The following is a 21864-nucleotide window of genomic DNA, read 5'->3' on the forward strand; positions in this document are numbered from 1 at the left end:
TCACCAATAGTCCTTGTGCAGCTGTAGTGTGAAGTAAATTAAGTAGCTAACCTACATCGCACTAGAACCACACTACACTAATACACTAGAATACACTTAGTGATAGACTACGTGGATCCATGCATCGCTATTTCTCGAAAATCAAAGCGTGCACTCTGTCTTATGTTCGATAAATGACATCCCTTACTTGTTTTCTTGGTGAAATAGTAGTAGTACTAAGAATAATAGAAGTATTTTATACCTTTGCTGTACAATGAGCTATTAATAACGGTCTGGGAAACATAACTGAGGATTATCCTGATCCGAAGACTTAGCTTCACTCATTTAATCCTCTTTTTAAGGAATGGCTGCCCTGCTTTGGAAACCCGACAATCTGCGCGTGAAGTCGAGCACTTTACCGTAAAACAGATTAACAAGAACCGCAACTTCGGTCCTTACGTTACGCAAGCTGATCAATGTGGTCACCCACCCACTCCTTGACAGGAAGCCAGTGATGCTTGACTTCGATGTTCTACTATGAAGCGTATTTTTCCGACACTGTTCACAGCGGGATCCCAGGAGGAAATGTATAATCTCGTTTGACGAGATGGGGAAATCGTCACCCCTCCAACACTGATGGCGTCACACAAAATCTTTCAAAATCGACACAAAAAGATCCTGATTCACAGAAATATCATTTTAAAGAAGGTAATTTTAAATGACTATTCAAAATTTGAGCGAAATTGTTCGAATAGTTTCGGAGTTATCGAATTTCAAAAAGACGCATAATTAAAAATTTGATTCCTGGAGAACTATTCGACCGATTTCGTTTAAATTTTCAAAAATTATATTCTTTAAATTGAGGTAAAAAAAAAAAATTTACCTTGGAAGTCAAAATTTTTTTGATTATCATTAAAAAAAAAATAATTAATTATTAAAAATTATGTTTTGAATGAAATTATCTTTGAAAAACAAACGAATTTTATAATTATAAGCATAAAAATTTTAATTTGCATAATTAGTTTTTGAGATACGGCGAAATAATGTAAAGAGTATAATTAATTTTGCTTTAATAATTATTGGAACCATATGTTGTTGTTCATTTACGTCGCACTAGAGCTGCACAATGGACTATTGGCGACGGTCTGGGAAATATCCCTGAGGATGATCCGAAGACATGCCATCACAATTTTGATCCTCTGCGGAGGGGATGGCACCCCCGCTTCGGTAGCCCGACGACCTGCACGCGAAGTCGAGCACTTTGCGGTAGAACAGCTTAACGAGGACCAATACCACACACCCTCGGTCCCTACGCAGGCTGATCCAAGTGATCACCCACCCGCACACTGACCGTAGTCAGTGATGCTTGACTTCGGTGATCTGCTGGGAACCGTGTCTTAACGATCAGTCCACTGCGGGACATTGGAACCATATTTTTCAGATTGAGGGTTAGGAAATCACCGAAAAAAAGTATGCTTATTCAGAGAAAGTACGCTTTTGTGTCTAATTTCGTAACTTCAAATATCCTGTGCTATAATTAAGTAGAATATAAGGTTAGCTCCTCGAATCATCAAGACGTACGTGAAAATCCGATCAAAATTTATTCAGAGTGTTGCGTTTACGCACTGTACAATCGCATTTGAAGATTAGCCAACAACTTTGGCAAAGTTCACACGCGAATAAAAAATTATTGTTTCCACTTGTCTCAATCACAATATAATTATTAAGATTTGTACTAATCAGATTAGAAAAATTTGTTGCGTTTGAACTTCATTTCTTTACTAAACTAACATGAAGAGAAGAGTAGTTGCTAGAAATCGTTACAATCAATGAAAAAAAGTAGTAAGAACAGTGGTTTTGCTACTTCCGACTACTGAACACAGCTCCGTATTTGGATGTAGGAATGAAAACATTAACTGCATAAAAATAAAGTCAGCTCTTATTGCTTCAGTTTTCCGTGCGGAGCAAACATTATTCGGTAAAACAAAATCTTGATAAAGGCAACGCCAGACAACGTTTGTATGAACGTCAGTCAAATGTAATCTTATTTTGCTGATCAGAACAACAATGCACTTCTCATTAATGGACCGTTAAAACATTACGTAAGCTCCTAACGAGGGAGAGGTTTTGCAATTTGCTGAAAAAGGGGAAGGAGTGATGTGAGCTATACTCAGCACGCAAGACATAAAAGTCACTTAATTATTTTTTGAAGATAAAAATCCGGGGAAAGTTATATATATAATGAAATACAAATGTATTTTATTACTGTCAATGAACGGCCGACTCAATTTTGAGTTTACGACTAGCAATATCCAACTTCGTAGCCTCGTCATTTTTTGAACCCTATCCAGAAGACAAGAGAACTCTTGGATCATATATTGGGAGAAATTTGCATATGTGGAGGACTTTTTGATGGAACTAATTTGTGTTACATTTCCTCACATTTGTGTTACAACCTCACACAGTTAGTCTGACGGCAAGGGGACTTTAACCCATTCGCCTACCACTAAGGTTTCTTTTTTACGTCAGCACTGTGGTCGGTACGGAATTCGAATTCTAGTTATCGCTGGGATTCAAACTTGGGTCACCTCATAGGCAAGCGGGTGCTCTATTTCTTGAGCCACTACGTCTGAACAAATTTGAAATCATAAACATTAAACAGAAATATTGTTTTAAAGAATTATTCATAAAGCTATGCTGAATCAACCATTTTGAAAAATTTATATTACTTACATGAACAGAAATGCTTAGTAAAATTCAGTCTTAGACCTACATGAAGTAGTGGAGATTCCCCCCCCCCCGAACTATCTATATCATGAAAATACTTACTTAAATGCTTCGCAAAAATCTCACATATGATCAAAATAACAATTGTGTTTAATCAAGATAAAATTAATTATTTCTTTACATTTTTTTTAACAAAAAATTAATACTTTAAGTAGAGTTAATATTTTGATATCACGCTCCAAATTATATAAATGCAAAAATTAATATAAATTTCTATCATAAAAAAATTCATTCTTTAAATTTGATTTTCACTGTGAAACGAATTTAGAAACTAATTTCAGATAATGAATGAAATAGATAAGTCATCGTGTAGTGCAAAATAACACTTTTTTTATTACAAAACACTAAAGAAACAGATACATAAAGTTAAATACAAAAACAATGTTTCCTTATTTCTTCGTTTCTAGAATCCTCTTAGCTTTTAGATTTTTCACGTTCCTTTTCCTTTTTAGCAGCTTCATTTCTAGCTTCTTCTTCCTCATGCTTTTTGATTAGCATTTCAACTTCAGCAGAGGGCATTATTCGAATTTTTGTTTTGTTGTCGTCCCGAGTAAGTGTTGCCATCTCCACTAAAAAAAAGTTGATTCCATAGTTGTAATACATAATTTTTAAGCAGTGATAAGGAAATTTTAATATAAATTGAAAATTTTTTTGCAAAGTAATAAATAAATAACATGAAATAATAAGATTGTATCCACATAGTTTTGTAGCGCCATCTAGAAAAACATGCAGAGAGAGAGAGTGTGTGTGTGGAAGGAGAGCCGCAAAGAGCTAAAAAAAGCTCTCTTCCAAATAAATATTGTGCAAACCTACAGTCCACTTCTTTCTGTTTATTGAGTGAGTTCATTTTTACCTGAGCGTCGACAAAGATCTATAGCAACAATTTTTTTGTAATCTCTCTCAGACTTAGAATTACACCATTCACATCAAAACTATAGACATATAAACGTACTCTAGTGGTTAGTACCATGTTTCACAGGAAATTAGACAGTATCTTACATAAAATTTTGCTCTGTAACAAAAAGTAGTTTTTGATAGGCTGTTTTATTTTCATGTTTCACATGTAATTGTAATTTAACTTAAAAGTCCTTACTTTAAAATAAATAAGATAAATCATATAAAAACAAAAATTTCTTCCACATCTATTCATTTTTCTTTCTCTGTTTTTATGTTATTATCATTGCCCACACTGAAGCTCAGAGGGAATGTTAAACAATTGAAAGGTGAGAAAATAAAAAAAGAGGTGCAATAAGAACTTTTTTTTGGGAGATATTTCAAAATACTCATTATCTATTTAAATCAGTTACTTAGCTTTAGAAAATTGGTTGATTACCCTTTTGCACCAATGCTATCAATGTTTGAAATAGAGCCAATTAATATAAGAGGTATTTTTCTTCAGATTCCGTTAATTATTACTGAATTTTTTGAGAAATCCGGTCAGAATTAAAACTATTATTTACATATAGAATATTTTTTTGCACTTTGCATAACTATCAACAACAAGTTTATTAGCTGGAATTTTTATATTTGCAGTAGGTTAAGATAATTACTTCAACCTATTCAGTGTTACACTTTCTTACAGAAAACAACCTAAATATGTTCCTGCTCACAAAGGAGATACTTAGGTTTTATAACACTGCACTTCAGTCAAGTTTACTAGTAGAGAATTTTCCGGTTATAGCGCTTTTGAACTAGAATACATAACTGTCAATGCTTAATTTATAACCCTGTATAAGTTAAATGATACAGTTATATTGACGAAAATTAAATTGGTAAAAGTGGTAGGCTGAGAACTTTATAAGCCAGGGGAAGCATAAACTAAGCTGAACTTCAATTTTATAGACACAACTGAGAATGTGACGAATACAATCCCTCTAAATTTCATATGCTACAAACTCTATAAATTGAATCCTAAATACATAACTACTTTTTGATAGGAGACATGCAGCAATTTTGAAGAACTAAACAGCTGGATATCAACTGCAAATTACATGCAGTTAATGATAAAAATCTATTTCATTTGTATGAGTACATAAGTAATATATATTGCTTTTGTGTTGGTTTATATACATATTTGCAGAAATAGACAATAAAATTAAAAAAAAAAAAATCAAAGTGAAACAGTGCTAAGTCGCATGCTATAACTAAAATAAAATATTAGAAGCAAATGTAAAATAAGATTAAATACTAGATTGAAAATACCTGGGAACTCTAAAGAATGTTAACAATACAATAATAAAATGGAATGCACAAAAATGCATGACAGCTTTATCAGGAAGACTTAGTTATGTAGTCTTTCTAAACTTCAATATTTCAGCTGCATCTGATTAGCATCTTCTCTCCCTTGCATAATCATTTTTATCCAGGAGCAGTAAGGGGGCGTAGGTTGGGTTATATGCCACTAACCAACAAAAACTGCTGCTGCATTAACTGCATGGCAAAATCTTCCTGATTAAGCTGCCATGTACGTCAGTTCATTCCATCTTTTTATAAATTTTTTTAACTTGTTAAAAATTTTTTTTTATTGTCTCCCGGGATGTTAACCAAGTATTTCAACTTACTTAATACTTGCTTCCAATTTTCAAATATATGTACAGACAAACCAACCAGAGAGAATGAAAAAGTAGAATACTTTTTTACGTATGTTCAGAAGGGATTGGGAGATGAAGGAAGACACACAAATTATATACTATTGAGAACTACATACATTAATAAATTCAAATTAGAAAAAAAAAGGAAAATTCATAAATTACTTTAATTTACAAGTATATAAATTTTAATATTGGAGCACATTAATAGTCATTAAATTTGTGATTAAAACCTTTGTTCTAATAACTTTATAATGATCTTTAGGAAATTTAATAATTTTATTTTTAATGATTGTTTTTTCCAGTTCGATATGGTTATGTTCTCCTTTCCTTTATGAAGGATTAAAAAATTTTTTCATGCTATCTAGATGAGAATAAAATTTCAAATATCATTTTAAGAAACCTATAAAACCAGACTAATGATAAAGTAATGAATAACAGACTACTTTCGCTAAAAGAAAATGACTCTTTGAAATGAACAATGTTATTATAAAAACACCCTAAACACTTACACTTATCTGCAGTTAACTTAGTCATGTCCAAAGTTTTACTAAGCACTTTCACAGCTAAGGCTAAAGCATCTGCAAGAGAAGTTTCATTTTCCTTGTACTCCTGCTTCAAAATAGATACAGCAGCCTAAAATATAATATATTTCATATTAAATTTAATGTCCCAAAATATGGAGCTTGGGTATATGTAAACAAGAAATATTGATTTAATAATATTGATAGAATAATTCAATAAAGACTAGTATTTATCCTTTTATAAGCTTTTGGCATTTATTCTTCCAATCTCTTTTATGCATACACTAAATATTTAAAATAAATAAATAAAAAAACGAGTAAAATTTATATTTTAGTATATTATTGAACTAAATAAAAAGTATTCAACATTTAAAATGGTTTGCATTTGAATAAAAATAAGAAAATGAGCAGATAGTCTGCACGTAAAACATGGAACAATAAATTACGAAATATGTAAATATTGTATAGTATCACACGTAACTTAAATTCAGTGAAATAAAAATTTTGTGTATCGAACATTCAAAAGTAATTAGCAGAATTTAAATTTTTTTATCCATCAGGATTCATTTAGCCTGCTGGTCTTAGTCAAATAGTTCATATGCCAAATTTTCTAAATATCTTTTCCCTATTATCATATACCCTTCTATAGCAAGATCTAAATATTTCATTTATCTGCATATTTCTTCTGTTCATATTGTCAAACAGCCTTTCACAGTATTTTTCTTTACTAAGAGTGACAACAATCTAATCAATTATACCAAAAACTTTAAATTTGAGAACAGTATCTGTAAAGACCGACCCATTTATATGCATAAAAACGAATGATTGCTTGTTTCGTGTATGCCTCGATGTTTTTCATATGACTGCAATGAAATTCAGCACACAAAATAAATTGAAGCGCAAGAAAGGTCACTGTTAATGACATTTTACTCTGAATCTTTTAAGTGCCAGTTTAATGGGAAATGCAGGCTAAAAAGAAGCTTCTAAAGATACCAAGAACAGTAACTAGAAATTATTTATATTTCTTAAAAGTAAAAATGAAAAAGTGCCAACTCAATAAGATAATTTGTTGTAGCAGAAATTAAATAACACTTTTAATGATAAATTTCTTTCCAATCTGCTTTCATAATCTTTATACTGTAAATGCAACATTGAGAGTTAATTGCTAGTATAAAAAGGAAATAAAGTGAATTTATAAACTAAAAACCAAGTAAGTGGCAAGATCTGCAACAACTGAAAAGAGTAAATGTGGGGACTAAAAGAGTAAAAGAGGGATTTTATGTTACAACTGTAACATAAAATCCCTTTGTTCAAAAATGCAATATCACAAGCACTTATTATTTTCAAGTGTTCTATTGAAGAATTGCATATTATTTTTATAAATCACCTAACAATATTTTTTTTTCTTTCCAAGTAATGTTAAGTTAAACAGTATGTAAATAAATAAATTATATAATTCATGCAATTTCCAATTCTTAGCTTTACACATGAAGAGATATATACTGTAATACTTACAGCACTATTATTACCAATACAAGTAGCTTTCCATCCACCATAGTTACCACTAGGATCAGACTGATATAGTTGGAAACCATAATGCTTGTCCCACCCCATGTACAAAATGGACACGCCAAAAGGTCGTTTGCCTGAAAGTGTAAACTTAATGTAAATGATTTAAAGAATCATATAAAAAAAATTGAAAATACATTCAGGAAAAGAACAAACAATTATAAAATTTGCACAAAACTATTTTCCCAAATTAACTTTTTGTAGAATCACAAAAATCACCTGTATGTAAGTACAGTGGAGCATCGCTTATACGACGCCGAAGGGACCACCGAAAAACGTCGTATAAACGATAACGTCGTATAATCGATTTTTACTTCTAAAACTGAAACTAACTCTGTTTTCAGTTAATTTTAATGTTTAACGTGTTGATTTACATAAATTTCTAAATTAGACAAAGCAAAACAAACAAATAACCAAAGAAGAAAAATTGCAGTGAGCAATTTGAATGTATGTTACCTTTAATTATATTTTCTTGCTATTAGTCTCTACAATGCTTTGAATAGCGAGTTGAACTTACTGCTTTCTATGATGCAATTTTAAATTTCTTATCACTGCCAAATCTAATGGCTGAAGCGCACTTGTGCAATTTGCAGGAAAAAAGAGAGCTTTCACATTTTCCAAAATAATTAGTATCGATGGGTGCGCTGGACATTGGTCGATGAATAGCAAAATTTTTCGTTTTTTCCTCTTCATAACATTATCTAGTTTTTTCAGTCATCTAGTAAAAATTACGGTCGTCATCCAAGCATTCTTGTTGGCACCCTTTTCTGTATCATTCATGTTGGCAAATTCCGCCCTTTTTTAAAATACACAAGAAAAAATAAAAAATTAAATAAAGAACAAAATCTAAGAATCGACGTATAACCGATTCTGTGCGTCGTATAAACGATATATTTTTACATTAAAATGAATAGGAATGATTCGGGACCACACTAAAACGTCGTATAAATGTAAACGTCGTATAAGTGATCGTCGTATAAACGATGCTCCACTGTAGTTTATTACTTTCAAGTCTGAGTTAGAAAGAAACCAATATAAATGAGTAAATTAAAAAATAAACTATAATTGTAACCAAAATCATTATAAGTTTGCTTCATTGTACTTTACAGTTATTAATTTTCTCATTGTTAGCTTAGAGAGAGTAATACAGCATACTTTTCCGAAATCTGAATATTCCAATGTTTCAGCATAATTAAACATGCAGAAATGAGAAGGATTTATTTTAAAAGATTTCAGCAAATGATTGAGGCATGTAATAAAATATAAGCCTGAACTAGTTTATTATTTCACACTATTATACACTCAATAAAATGAAAACAGAGAAAAAAAAAACCACATTAGTTATTGCATCAAGACTGGTATCGGTTTAAGGAAATTTTTTTCATTGGGGAAAAAAATGCTTGTTTAGGAACACTTAGAGCAGATTGAAGAAATACACAATCAAAAGGCACGCAATCACTATATTACTTCCTTCAAAGGAAAAGTACTTAAGCTTATAAACATTTCTTTTTTGCTTCTAAGATTACAGTAACATGAATTGACACACCTTGACAAAGTTTATTTTTAAATGCTGCGGAAATATTACATTAAACAATATTATTCGGGGTAGAAATTAAGAAAACCTAATCACTAGTCCAAAGGACCAGTAACTCAAAAAGATGTTACAAGTCTGTTTACATTTTCAATAGCCGTTTAGGAATCTTCTCTCTCTTTTTTTTAAATGTCAATAAAGTAAATTAAAATGAAAAATTACAATACAGAGAATGTGTAATGGTTACGATTTTGGTGAAATATGCTATTTTGTGTAAAAAACACAGATCGAAACAGCATTTCATTTCTTTACATTGATAATCTACTTTATGGTGGTCCAAGTCAAATTTTAGTGCTCCTGGATCATCAGATCACTGTTAATTTTAAAGCCTGATTAATAATATATACTATATCTAAGTACTATACACTAATAATATTGAGATATTAGAATCATATTAATAAGACCTATGTAAAGTATAAAGAAATCTAATTTTCTGTAATAGATTAATTAACTATTAATATAAATTCAATCATAAAGATTGATTGAAAGTGGCTCTACAAACATTAAAGCACTTTAGATAAGTTCTGAAGATTTTAAATTAGAAAAATACATATAGATAGATTACCTCCATATTGAGTATATGCCTGCTTCAAATCACACAACCAACTAACTAATCGCTCACAGGGGATAGATTCACCATACTGAAGTAAGTATCTAGATATAATTAATAACAAAAGAATATTTTAGTTTTTGATGCCAAATGAAACTCTGAAATTCTCAAAAATTAAAAATTGTGTCAAAAGAAAACAGCTTAACATACACATAATATAACACAAACTAGTTGAGAACTGGATTTGAAAAGTAATAATAATTGGCAAGCAACAGATATTAAATAAAATATAAAAATCTACTTAAAAATCATAACCCAGATGTTTCATAATTATATTTGAAGCTCAAAATTGGAGTACGAAATCTATCATACAATGAAGGACTTTTTTTTCCTTTTTAGTCTACCTCAAATTTTTTATCTTTGTTAATGAAAGAGTTAAAAATTTTTATCTTTCACTTTCTTCTCCAATTAAGAGGGCAAAAAATATGTAATTAATATTCAGCAAGCAGGTCTTATTGGAAAATCTTTGGTATCTTTAAGAACTTGTTTTTGCAAGAGGCTATTGTCTTCCTATTAAAAAAACATAGAAAAACGCCTTATTTTTTTATTTTTTAAAAAGAATATGCTAAAATTGGCTTACACATCTTTTACATAATACCAAATTGTACTAAAAAATATCTTGTTACTACAAATTTGCAAGAAAAAAAAAGTTTTAAAATGAAGAAAAGAAACACTATTTTTTTCAACCTAGGACTCTAAATGCCAGACGAATAAAATGACAACTAATCTTTTTTAAAATTTGAAACATACTTTTAATAGCAAATATAATTACATGCAACATTATGAAACAACCAGCAACATTAGGAAACAACCAGTCATCACCAGAGCAGTTTTAATGTTTTTAGGGGCCCTGGGCCTATCTTTATTTGGGGAACCTTTACGAATAATTTCAGAATTTTTTTCTTAGTTTTAATAATTTTTAAAAATAATTTTATTTTCAGAATGAAAAACAAATAAATCATTATAAAAGCTTAATACATTATTTGCATATAAAGTTTATGTTAGCAAAACCTTTCACACTTTTTGAGAGGTGAAGTCTTTTTTCACATCATTAAAATCAATTTACTGCTAGACACCCTATTTAATGCTCATGATTGACAAATGACTAACATTCTTAAGTCATACTATTTCTTAGCTCATATTTCATTAATTTTAGTCTGAGAATGAATGTTGGATACTGCAATTGGTAATCATGATTAACAAAAAAAAAAATTTGAAGTGAAATGTCAATATTTGGAAGGTGTCTCTGAGATAATTATTTTGTACTATTTTATACATATCATCTAAGTCTAGTTGGCATAACTTATTCAGTGCTAGTTATTTTTCATTTACATCATTAGCATATAATCTTCAAAAATTATTATAGTGAAGCAGTAATATCTGGTACTTTAAAAAATTGCAATTTGAAAAAGATCAGAACAAGCCAGTTATTGGTTTACACACCACTGAACAAGAGTTTATTGGTTAATGAATGTGACAATTACTGGGAGATAAACTTTAATTTTAAATCTTTTGCTACCATGTAATATAATGTCTTCTGGACCTCAACCATAAAAACTTACGCTTCGTCTCATCTTTATATTTAAAATCAGGAAATTTTCCTAGGAAATGGTTTCAAAAGCAGAGATTCTCTCTCCGTTCACTCGCAGAAGCAATCGAGGATTCAATCAATTTCAAACTATCAAGAAAAAGGCTTTTTTTCTGTTTGCTTATTAAAATGTGATTTATTCTTCATAACATATCCCAACAAAATATTTTTTAACGGCTTCAATTTCCTTAAACGGCCACAAGCATCTATTCTAGTTTTGAGAAGCTCTTATTTGTTCTTTTCGAAAATTTGAAGAATGGTCATAACTTTATTGTAACTGAGCATGGATGGACGGACCACTTATTATTTGATGGATATTAAAGTATCTGATGGATATTTTATGACTAGTTCAGATTCTAAGCATTCTCTTAAGGCAATCCACTGATGAGAACAGGAGAAAAAAAAAGAGTTAAGTTTCTATAAAATTTGTAAATAATCCTCTACAACACATCCCACAACTTGTGCACCAATTAAGTTTAAGCTATGTGCTTAGGCATAGTATCACCAAATATGTTAACCATATTTGGTGAGTTATTATATGTTTGTCTATAACAATCACTTATATTTATGTCTTTGTCCTTGAAAAAATATACAATATCAGACAAGTACTCAGATTTATGCCTTTCAATTGGAATAAAATCCAAAAAACGTTCCACTGAAATTCTGTTGCTCACATATCGGATGACAAATATCAGCCAATCTATGTAGGAAATATTAGGTGTTGAATCAACACTTACTGAAAAATATTTTGCTTTCTTTAGTTCTGCCATTATTTTGTTTATTACTTTACATCCCATAATCAATATAAACTAATTACAAATCAAAGCTGATAAATAAATAGGATGCATGTCCTTTGCTCGTATTCCCATAATGTTTTATAAGTCCAGCAAGACAATGGTCGAGTTTACTTAATAGTTAACTTTAAGTTTCCAAATAATTTCCATTAAGCTGCGATCCAATTGTTTGATCATCTCTAAAGAATGCAAGACCAGGTAATAGCATAAACTTTATTATTACTTTTACAATTCTTTTCAATACTTCTTTCCAATAATTGATTTGGTCATTCATCTGATTAGTTAAAACCCTATTTATTAAAAGCCCAGCATTAATTCTTGACTAATAAATCATTGTAGCTGGTCTGTGCTCTAACATATTTTCATGTTCTAAAATGCACACTAGCTCAGCTTTGAATGTTACCAATCATTTAAGCTATATTTAGAAATAAATGCCATAAGGGAAACTAACCACACCTTTGAAAAACAAGTATTTCTTCATTTTTCTGTTCTTATAATCTTTTCTGTTCATCTAAAAGAATATATTATTCCATTTACTGCAAAATGTCATGATTGATGCGACGCATGGCTCAACGAATTTTTTCTTTTAACATTTTCTCTCTCACTATCTGATACTTTTTTAAAACAAATTAGTTGCGATAATGAATTAGTCAAGATTAGGACTGGGCTATAAATCGATATATCGCGACATATCGATTTAACGCCTATATCGGCAAACCGATACAGCAACTTTCATTCCAAGCGATACATCAGAAATGTGATTTAAGCCGTCGAGTGAAGAAGACGATATAACGATATAGCGATACACGCAAGGACTTTCTCTTACGTTCCGATGCCAACTCGCGCTGTGGAAGACGATATTGTTTCGTTATGTTGAGACGGCCTTGACTGATGAGCGGTAGAATCAGAATCACTTTTGAGACCTTATATCGTTATATCACATGTTCGTTTTCGCACCTTCGCGATTTGAAATCGTTTCTTGTAGATTATTTTCAATGGGATTAACTTCGTGATCGCCGTCGTAACCTTGTTCTGAACGCAATCTATTATTGAAAAGAATTTATAAAGAAAAGTTTCTTCATTAATTAGGTAAGTTTTTTATTTATTTTCTGACAAAACTTTTTTTATATTTTTAAATGTGAAAATTATCGGAAATCTAATTTAAGGCACCCATAAGGAATTAAATTACAAAGTAAATAAATTTGTTAGGTTATTTTTTTACTTTCTTTTAATTTATTAAAAACCTTTCGGATAAAACTTCTAATAATTTAATGGGCTTCTATTACTGATTTTAAATTTATAAATCTTGAGTTGTTTTTATTTTTAGAAATAAAGTTAAAACAAAACTTATTTTTTGGACATAAGTCAATAAACTTTATTTGTTCAAAAGAATTTGAAAAGTTTGCGAATTTTATTCATTTCTTTTTTTTTTTTTTTTAAATTACTACTTCGTTTTATTAGAGAGTAAAATCATTATTTTTTTTTAATTTTCGTTTTATATTATTAGTTAATTAGCTAAATATATTACCGAATATCACAATTCTTTTGTTTTTATTTTTAAGAATTTAATTAAGAAACTTTGCCTTACTTTGTTTTTCGTTCATAATTCGGTCATTATTTAATTTAATTTAATTATTTATATGAAATAATAATAAAAATAGTGTTTAAGAAGCATTTTTTTTTTAAAATTTATTTAGCTCTTTGTTTTAAGCATACAAATAATTTTTTAACGAACTTATTTTTTAAATTTTGTTCCTATGCTGTTAGGTAAATATATTGATAAATTTCACTTTTATTTATTTTTTTATTTTTAAACTAAGAAATCTTTTGTTATTTGCGTGATCATTTTTAGAAAATATAACAAAACTTGTGTTTACTTCTTCATTAAGAATTTGAACATTACGATCGAACTTAATAATTCTGTAATTATTTACGCATAATAGTACAAGCAAATATTGATTTGTTAAAAAAAGTTTCTTTTTTTAAAAAAAAAAAAATTTTTTTAACACTTTGTTTTAAGTGTATAATGAATTTCTTAACAAACTTTTTTTTTAATTTTTTAAATTTTCTTTCAATAATTTCAGCTAGATATCTTTATAAAATTCCCTTTTTATTTTTAAACTGAGAAATCTTTCAGAGAACGAAAATTTTAAGAAATTATTACAAATCTTATGTTTACTTTTTAGTTTAAAATTCGAACATTTTTAATTTTAAACTTCGGCTTTTAGTCAATCTAACTTTTATTTTAATTAAAATATATTTTGAAATTTTAAAATCAGCTTTTGTTTAATAACAATATTTTTTTTCATTAAGGGTGTTTTAGGGGTTAACTTAAATTAAGACTGCTTATACCTTATAAACGATAAAGAAGTGCAAATATTTCATTCTGTATCTACACACATTTTTTCAATAAATATTTTAAGTAAGATTTGTACATCTTAGTCAATTTATTTAATATCTTTCTTTAGCAAAACATATATATTTTCAAATTTATAAATTGATTTAAATCAATATGCGTATGAAGTCTTGATAGAAATCTGACTTTCTGTGCCTTAAAGTAAATGAAATTCAAAAATACTATATCGCGATACATCGCTATATCGCGATGCAAAACTGACGATATATCACGATATATAATTTCTAATATCGCCCAGTCCTAGTCAAGATAAAAAAAAAATAAATAAATAAATAAAACTCAATGGAATGAGATTTTTTACTCTTTGGGGGCATCTCTTGCAACAGTTTTTAATTTTTTTATTTGGATATTTACATAACTTCAAAAAAGATTTTAACTTGAATATTTAAAACATTTTTTTTTCTCAAATAAAAGAATGTTCTCTCTATGCAACATTAAGATAATTTTTGAAAGAATATAATTTCAAAATTTAAAAATATTTGTATATAAGTTTTCCTTTATACTAAAGGGGTTAAAAAAAAATAATATTTCATGATAGAATTGAATTGTTATAAATTAAGATGCCACAGTATTTGCAAGTCAAGAGCAATAGATAAAGTGTGGCTCCTTTATTGTGGTGAAAAACATTCGTAGGTCTCCTGATTTCCCGGGTTTTTGAATAAAGCAATAAGTTCCTTCTTTAGATAGGTCTAAAGTTAAGTTTTTGAAAATGTCATGGATTATTTAATCTAAATTTCTTTGCCAACACTAATGTTTGAAAAGGATCAAATCTAAATTGATCATAGCTTAAAAAAGTAAACAATTTAACATACCTTTGAGCAATTTGCCGCAACTCATTAGTCAAGACATTAGCATCAGAAGTAATACCAGCAACACTACAACACATATCACTAAAAAAAATGAGAAGAGACAAAGTGTTAATGAAAAAAATTACTAAATAAAAGGGAAATTTTGAAATTACTTAGTTTAAAACATAACTGCATGATACAAAATTCAAAGATATTTCTCACATTGTGTGGTATGATTTAAATCACTATATTTTTTTTAAGTAATATAACTGCACTCAAAAGTACTGGTCTTGTTGTAAAACTTTTAAATCATAATTTTCCGTCAGCTGTATGCAAAACAATTTGCTGTTTAATAAACACATTTAAATTATGCTTATTTAGTTTTATACTTATTTAAATACAAGTAATGTTAAAACTTAATATACTGAGAATAATTTTGAATTATTGATATTTCCTGGTCTTCATTACTTTTTTCCTTCATTTGATATCAAACTGACAATTTGGTTCTGGCCTTTACAAATTTACGAAAGTGTTGAATAAAACTAAATATGATTTTATTTAGGCAGAGATTATATTGTTAATAGCTATATAATAATAATTTTAGTCAGTTTAGTTATAAACATCATGCATTTTAGTTATATGTAAATAATATCAGCTAAATACATATAATTTATAAAAACTTTGGTTAAAAAAAAAAAAAATCTGATATTATTGTTCACCATAAGTGACCTAAATCTCACTTATGGTGACACTTCAGGTCATTTTTTAGAAATGAATTAATATGAAAACTAATTTTCACTTTTTTGCCACATTTGAAACTGTTAACAAGGGAAGACTTGGTTAACAATAAAAGTGAAAATAAACAATCTTCTAGAAGAGTTAAAAGAAAACTCTAAATATCAAAAAGAATAATGCAGGTTAGGTTTAAGATTTTTTTATTTTTAAAATTCAAAAAGTGAAAAATTAGAGTAAGAAATTTTATAAATGGTTCATATATAGTCAGCAAAACAATTTAGTTTTGATTTGCACATGAAGAACTTTTGTGAGTTTCTGTTTGAATTTTTTTATCATCATCATAATTATAAATAGTAACACATTGCCTTTTAGAAATAAATATTTGATTTTGAATTTCATACACTTTTAAAAAAGATTCTAGAATGAGTTCAAGCATAAACAAAAATTAAAAGTAGCAAAAATTAAATTAAAATTTTTACTTGTGCAGTCTGTAAATTTTTTCTGAATTGAAAACTTCATCTAATAGTTTATTAGTATTACGACGTTCAGCAGCAAGAACTATTCCATCATTAGCCAAAATTCCCAAGCATGTTCCAGCATGACCAATAGCTTCCATAGCATATTCAACTTGATATAATCTTCCTGAAATATGGAAAATAAAATAATTTAAAATAATACATAGTTCAACACCCTATGGCAGAATTTTTTCAAGCTATCTGCGACAAAACTCTCTAGCACTAATATCTTTCTTCAAGCTACTTTTAATCATAACAAACATATATGTTACTAATTTAAAATAACAAAAACTAAAACTTTTTTAAAATTGAACACGTAATAATTTTTATTCTAATATTAGGGGTGATATCCTCGCATTTTTGGGGGGGGGGGGAACCACACTATTTATTTCCCTCTTTGCATTTTGTAATTGATCATCACATTAAAAAAATAATTTAAAAACCTGCAATGCGTTGCCGGAAAAAAGATCCACGACGAAATCACTCTATAAAGAATATCGGATTTAAAATCTATGGAGAAATTAATAGCAATAACTGCTAAAAATTTGATAGAATTATTGCCTTAAAAATTAAATACTCAAATGCATGATTCGAATTTTCCATATTGTTTGAAATATATAGGGATATTTTAAAAACATGTAAAAATTAATATCAATAACTGCCGAAAATTCAATCGAAACATTACTTCGATTTACAATAATATCGGCGTAAATTGAGCGAGTCAAATGCGTAATTATGTATGATTCAAAGATTGCATGTAAATTTCTGTATAAAAGAAAACAAATTTTTTTTACTTTTCAAAAGAAAAATCTTTCTGCAAGAACTCTGTAACGTTCTGCGACAATGTCGCCGTGTCGCTGCGATTCTGCCACGGGGGTTCAACAAATGGTTAATGGTGAAAATAAAATGATAAATATTATTAATAAAAAAGTGAGCTTTTTTAACTACTTAACTTCAGTTATTTTAAGAGTTTTTTTTTCCTTTTTTAATTATCAGTAAATAATCTTATAACTAAAATTTATTTAGTTAGAAAAAAATTAGAGTATAACTAGGAATTTTATTTGTAAATATCAATTATAGTTGAATTTTTAACATAAAATATTTAATTTAAACATGAATATTGCATAATTCAAATAAATGATTCACATACTTTGACAATATTACTCATAGGTAAATAGGCAACACAACACTCTAGCATTAAGTAATGAGATTATTTTCTGAGAAGTAATCCAAAAAATTATAAAACTCAATAAGCTAAAACAAGTATACAACGCAAGATCTTAGTACAAATGCAAAATGCAGCACAGAAAAGTAGAACATTTCAGAAAAATCAAAGTTCTGATTATAAAACAGTAAGAAATTTCTTCTTTACCTTCAGGTGAGAAGATTGTTGTTCTAGAATCATAACGCCGAGCCTAAAATATAAGAATGCTCTTTATTTCCAATAAAAAAAAATTTTTTTTTCCATCTAAATAATCACAACAAATTATAATCATATATAAAAATCAAAATTAAGTTTCCTTATGAAATAAAATTTCAAACCTTTCAAGGAAAAGATCATTTATAAATTTAACTTAAAATAATAAAGACTTAAAGAGTGCCTCCTCAAAAAATAAAAATTATTTTTTCGGTTTAGTCAAAATCACAGAAAATTTCTCAATTAAATTTGAAAAGGTGCCAAAATTTAAAGAATTCATGTTTTTTAGATGCTTATACTCAAGAGTAAGATGTTTCTGGCTTCACATTTCTAATTACCACACGAAAAATCATTTGTTATGATTTAAAAATCAGAATGTCTAATAACCTAATAGAATGTCTATAATCATCTCTTAAAAATTTGATTTCAAAATATAAACTATAAAATATCAATACAGTTTGAGTATTATTCTTTTGGCANATGATTTAAAAATCAGAATGTCTAATAACCTAATAGACTGTCTACATCACATAGAATGTCTATAATCATCTCTTAAAAATTTGATTTCAAAATATAAACTATAAAATATCAATACAGTTTGAGTATTATTCTTTTGGCATTATCACTTTTTTATACATATGATCTAATTACTTTTAAGTTAAAATAAAATGAGCTCAATTTCAATTAAATACAAATTACATACATTTACTGCTCATTAGACAATTCATGGAAAGACTATTTACAGTTTAGACAACAAGAAAAAGACTAATTGCAAAAAGTAATGCATAATAATTGGCATATTGATGCCCATAGCCATCTTCAACTCAGGCTTAAGTACTGTTGCACTGCAGATAAGAAAGGATGTCATGACTAATGCCTAACTTACCAACAGCAAATGAAAAAAACAAAACAAATACATTCATAGTTCATGACATCGCTGATGTAAGTTGAAGGCATAAAAATGTCATGTCACCAAAAACTGGTTTCACGAAACAAAAGGAGAAAGATTTAAAATTTCCATACAATTGATCAAACCAAGAAAACCCCCTTACAGTACTCATTTATCTAACAATAAATATCTAATATTTCAGGATGATGCACCTCCTGTAGGTAGCTATATCTAAAAAAACAGTGATAAGTAGGGCTTGTGAAACACAGCCACTAGTAGCAACAAATTAATTTTGAGTGTAAACAATATTTTTAGCTTTTAAATTATGATGACATTCTTTTATACTTAAAAAAAAATTGGTCTGAGAATTCAGCTCAAACGATATTCCTTCCCCCTATTCTAGTCTATGTTTTTAACAATCATCTGAGAAGAAAAAAAATCCCTTTTTTTCCATATTACTCAAATTTTTGATTCAGCATTCCACTATTCATGATCCTTAATAGTTTCATTTCATAAATATCAGGATTTTTAAAAGCTTTTAGAAATCCATGTATAAAACTGTCGAAAAATGTATAAATAAAACATGCGAATCCAAATAAATAAATAAAACACATGGCCTCAAATAAATTATTTTACTATTATCACTACACCCGCCTTTGCTACCACATTCAAACTGATAATTCAGTTTACCAGTTATAACAACTAAAAATTAAAAAATATTTAAGAAACTAAAGAATTCTAATATATTAACAAAGCAATAAACTCCTTTTTACATGAAATAGAGCTACTATAATATAGTAAACACCACTGATGTTTACCTTAAAATATTTGAAAAAATAGAAATGACTATAATTTAATTAAAATGATGGTTAATGCTTAACTAATAGAAATTCCATAACTGAAAAAATTTACATACCAATAAAAAACATACCAACATAAGAAATAAAATTATCAATGCAGAGTAAATCCTAAAAGGGGATTGCAGGACGCACCTCCCTATTTGCTGTTAACATGGTTTTTCAAATTACGATATTGCTAATATGATGTTATTATAATATACAATTTTTTATTTTCAGTTATCACTTTTTGAACGGCTGAATTTGTGACAATATTATTATAAATACACATCATTTTCTGATCTTGTTCTTACATATTTCTGTGGTTTCTCATATTTTTAATTACATATGATGCACAATGTTATCAAGACACCCAAATTTCGGATTGGAGCAACGACTACAGTACGGAACCCGTTATCCGGAAATCAGAAAACCGGAAGGAATTTGATAAATTTTCCCGCCATTTAAAAATTTTTTTTTTTCTTACTCATAAGATTTTAGGATTTTTCTTTCTTTTTTGAAAGATGTTTACCTTACCAACATTTTGAAAATAATCATTAGTGTATTACTTCATCGTTTTTTCTTCTTTTTAAGATTATTTCCTTTAGTTGGGTTTAACAATGAAAAAAACGGCTTTTTGTAGCAATTCAGAAAACCGGAAAAATCAGTTATCCGGAATAGCGATGGTCCCGATCGTTCCGAATAATCAGTTCCCTAGTGTATTTGCTTAGAATTTACTGGAAAATAACTTTTTGACACTCCTGATTTCAAAGAAATTTTCTGATTTACAATTATTTTTTTCGGCTACTTCCACTAATTTTTTTTTCAATACGATATTATTACTATACTTGTTTGTCAAATTTTAAGGCATTACTTTTGAATGTGATCTATTTGCACTAATTTTATAGTAAATCCTACATTTAGATTTCTTTGTCAACCCTTTTAACACAGCATTTACAATTCCAATGCTTAATACATTCTTATAACAAGTGAAATCCATAATTTAGTATATTAAATTTTTAATGCACTCCAAGTGATGGGTAGTAGGAACTCTCCTAAAGGAGACATTTAGAATAAAAACGAAAATTGCTTCTGTTTTGGAGCCATAAAACTAATTTTTGCACACAAATTTCTCGCCAAAGTAGCACTTTTGGCTCTCAAATAACAATACAGTTTAGAGCAATTTTGGAAAAAAAACAAACAGTATTTTGGAGCAAACTGGTGCAGAAATTTCATTTTGGAGCGATTCGAGCAGCTGTTCCAGCCCTGAAAAAGTTATGGGTAACAGAAGAGGACGAACTCGAAGATCATAACAAATAGCTTGCCCCCCCCCCTCAGCCAATTACATATTTTGTTTTCCAACAAAAATTAAGTAATAACAAAAATTCTTTAGATTCTTGGCGACAGCAGCTTTTGTGATCAGATACCGACATAGAAATAGTATTCTTTATAAGCAAAACAATAGCATTGAAAAATATCTTATCATAAACCTATAAAATTGCAACATATCGATATTTACAGATTCTGCTGATATATAAACATTTAAATTTTTTTCTATAAACATAAATTATATTATACATAAAAGAAAATAGTGATCAGTATAACATGTTTACCTTTAAGGGAGATGTGTCAAATATTAAATTAGAAAAATAGCAAGGAGATATTATTTGCAATTGAAATACTATTTAGCATGCTTATAAACTGCTTTAAATTAATATAAATTTAATTGTAAATAGTTAAAATTTAAATAGAACTGAATAAAGCCGGGCGCAACATGAGGGAAACTATTAGTGAATAAATTTATGCACTCTAGTTATCTTTCAAAATACACAAAAAACGAAGATATGTCATTAATCACAAAAACTCCTTCATTATTGTCACTTACCATGATTAAAATCTACAAATCTAAGTGAATTTGACGAAAAGAGAACAGAAAACTGGCTTCTATCCTGAAATTTATTTGATATTTTGCTTACTCACGAGAGGATCAACAAATTTTTGTATGGGATCAGTTCCGAATAAAATGTCGGTTTTTAACAACTGATTTTTCGAGTTTTCATACGTAAAGTTTAAAACGTTTGATATATTAGATTGTCAATGAGTTGCTTGAGATTAATTCATCTGAATATATGAACAGCACTCATTCCGATATGAAATTTACAGTTAACTGTAAAAAAAGTTTTATTATAATGAATATTTGGAAAATTTAACAGAAAAAACATTTAAAAAATTATTTTT

At 28.5% G+C, this 21864-nt stretch overlaps 1 protein-coding gene across 1 annotated transcript; it reads right to left on the reverse strand.

Annotated features, from left to right (window-relative positions):
* Nucleotides 1-3076: 3076 nt before the first annotated feature.
* Nucleotides 3077-21763, reverse strand: LOC107453873 (proteasome alpha3 subunit). The gene is made up of 8 exons (XM_016070908.3): nucleotides 21512-21763; nucleotides 17857-17899; nucleotides 16449-16611; nucleotides 15259-15336; nucleotides 9604-9692; nucleotides 7394-7524; nucleotides 5867-5990; nucleotides 3077-3335 (listed from the first exon to the last, which is right to left on the reverse strand). The coding sequence occupies exons 1-8, from the start codon at nucleotides 21512-21514 to the stop codon at nucleotides 3181-3183; spliced, it is 786 nt and encodes a 261-aa protein (XP_015926394.1). The 5' UTR covers nucleotides 21515-21763; the 3' UTR covers nucleotides 3077-3180.
* Nucleotides 21764-21864: the final 101 nt, after the last annotated feature.

This window comes from Parasteatoda tepidariorum, chromosome 5, assembly GCF_043381705.1.
Source record: "Parasteatoda tepidariorum isolate YZ-2023 chromosome 5, CAS_Ptep_4.0, whole genome shotgun sequence".
NCBI classification, from domain to species: Eukaryota; Metazoa; Arthropoda; class Arachnida; order Araneae; family Theridiidae; genus Parasteatoda; species Parasteatoda tepidariorum.

Excerpts from the sequence above, each read along its gene's own strand:
- LOC107453873 (XM_016070908.3), bottom strand. Across the intron at positions 15,337-16,448 it reads AAAATTTACAGACTGCACAA|TGATATGTGTTGTAGTGTTG; the intron begins GTAAAAATTTTA and ends CATTTTTTTTAG. Across the intron at positions 5,991-7,393 it reads GTATTGGTAATAATAGTGCT|GCTGCTGTATCTATTTTGAA; the intron begins GTAAGTATTACA and ends ATTATATTTTAG.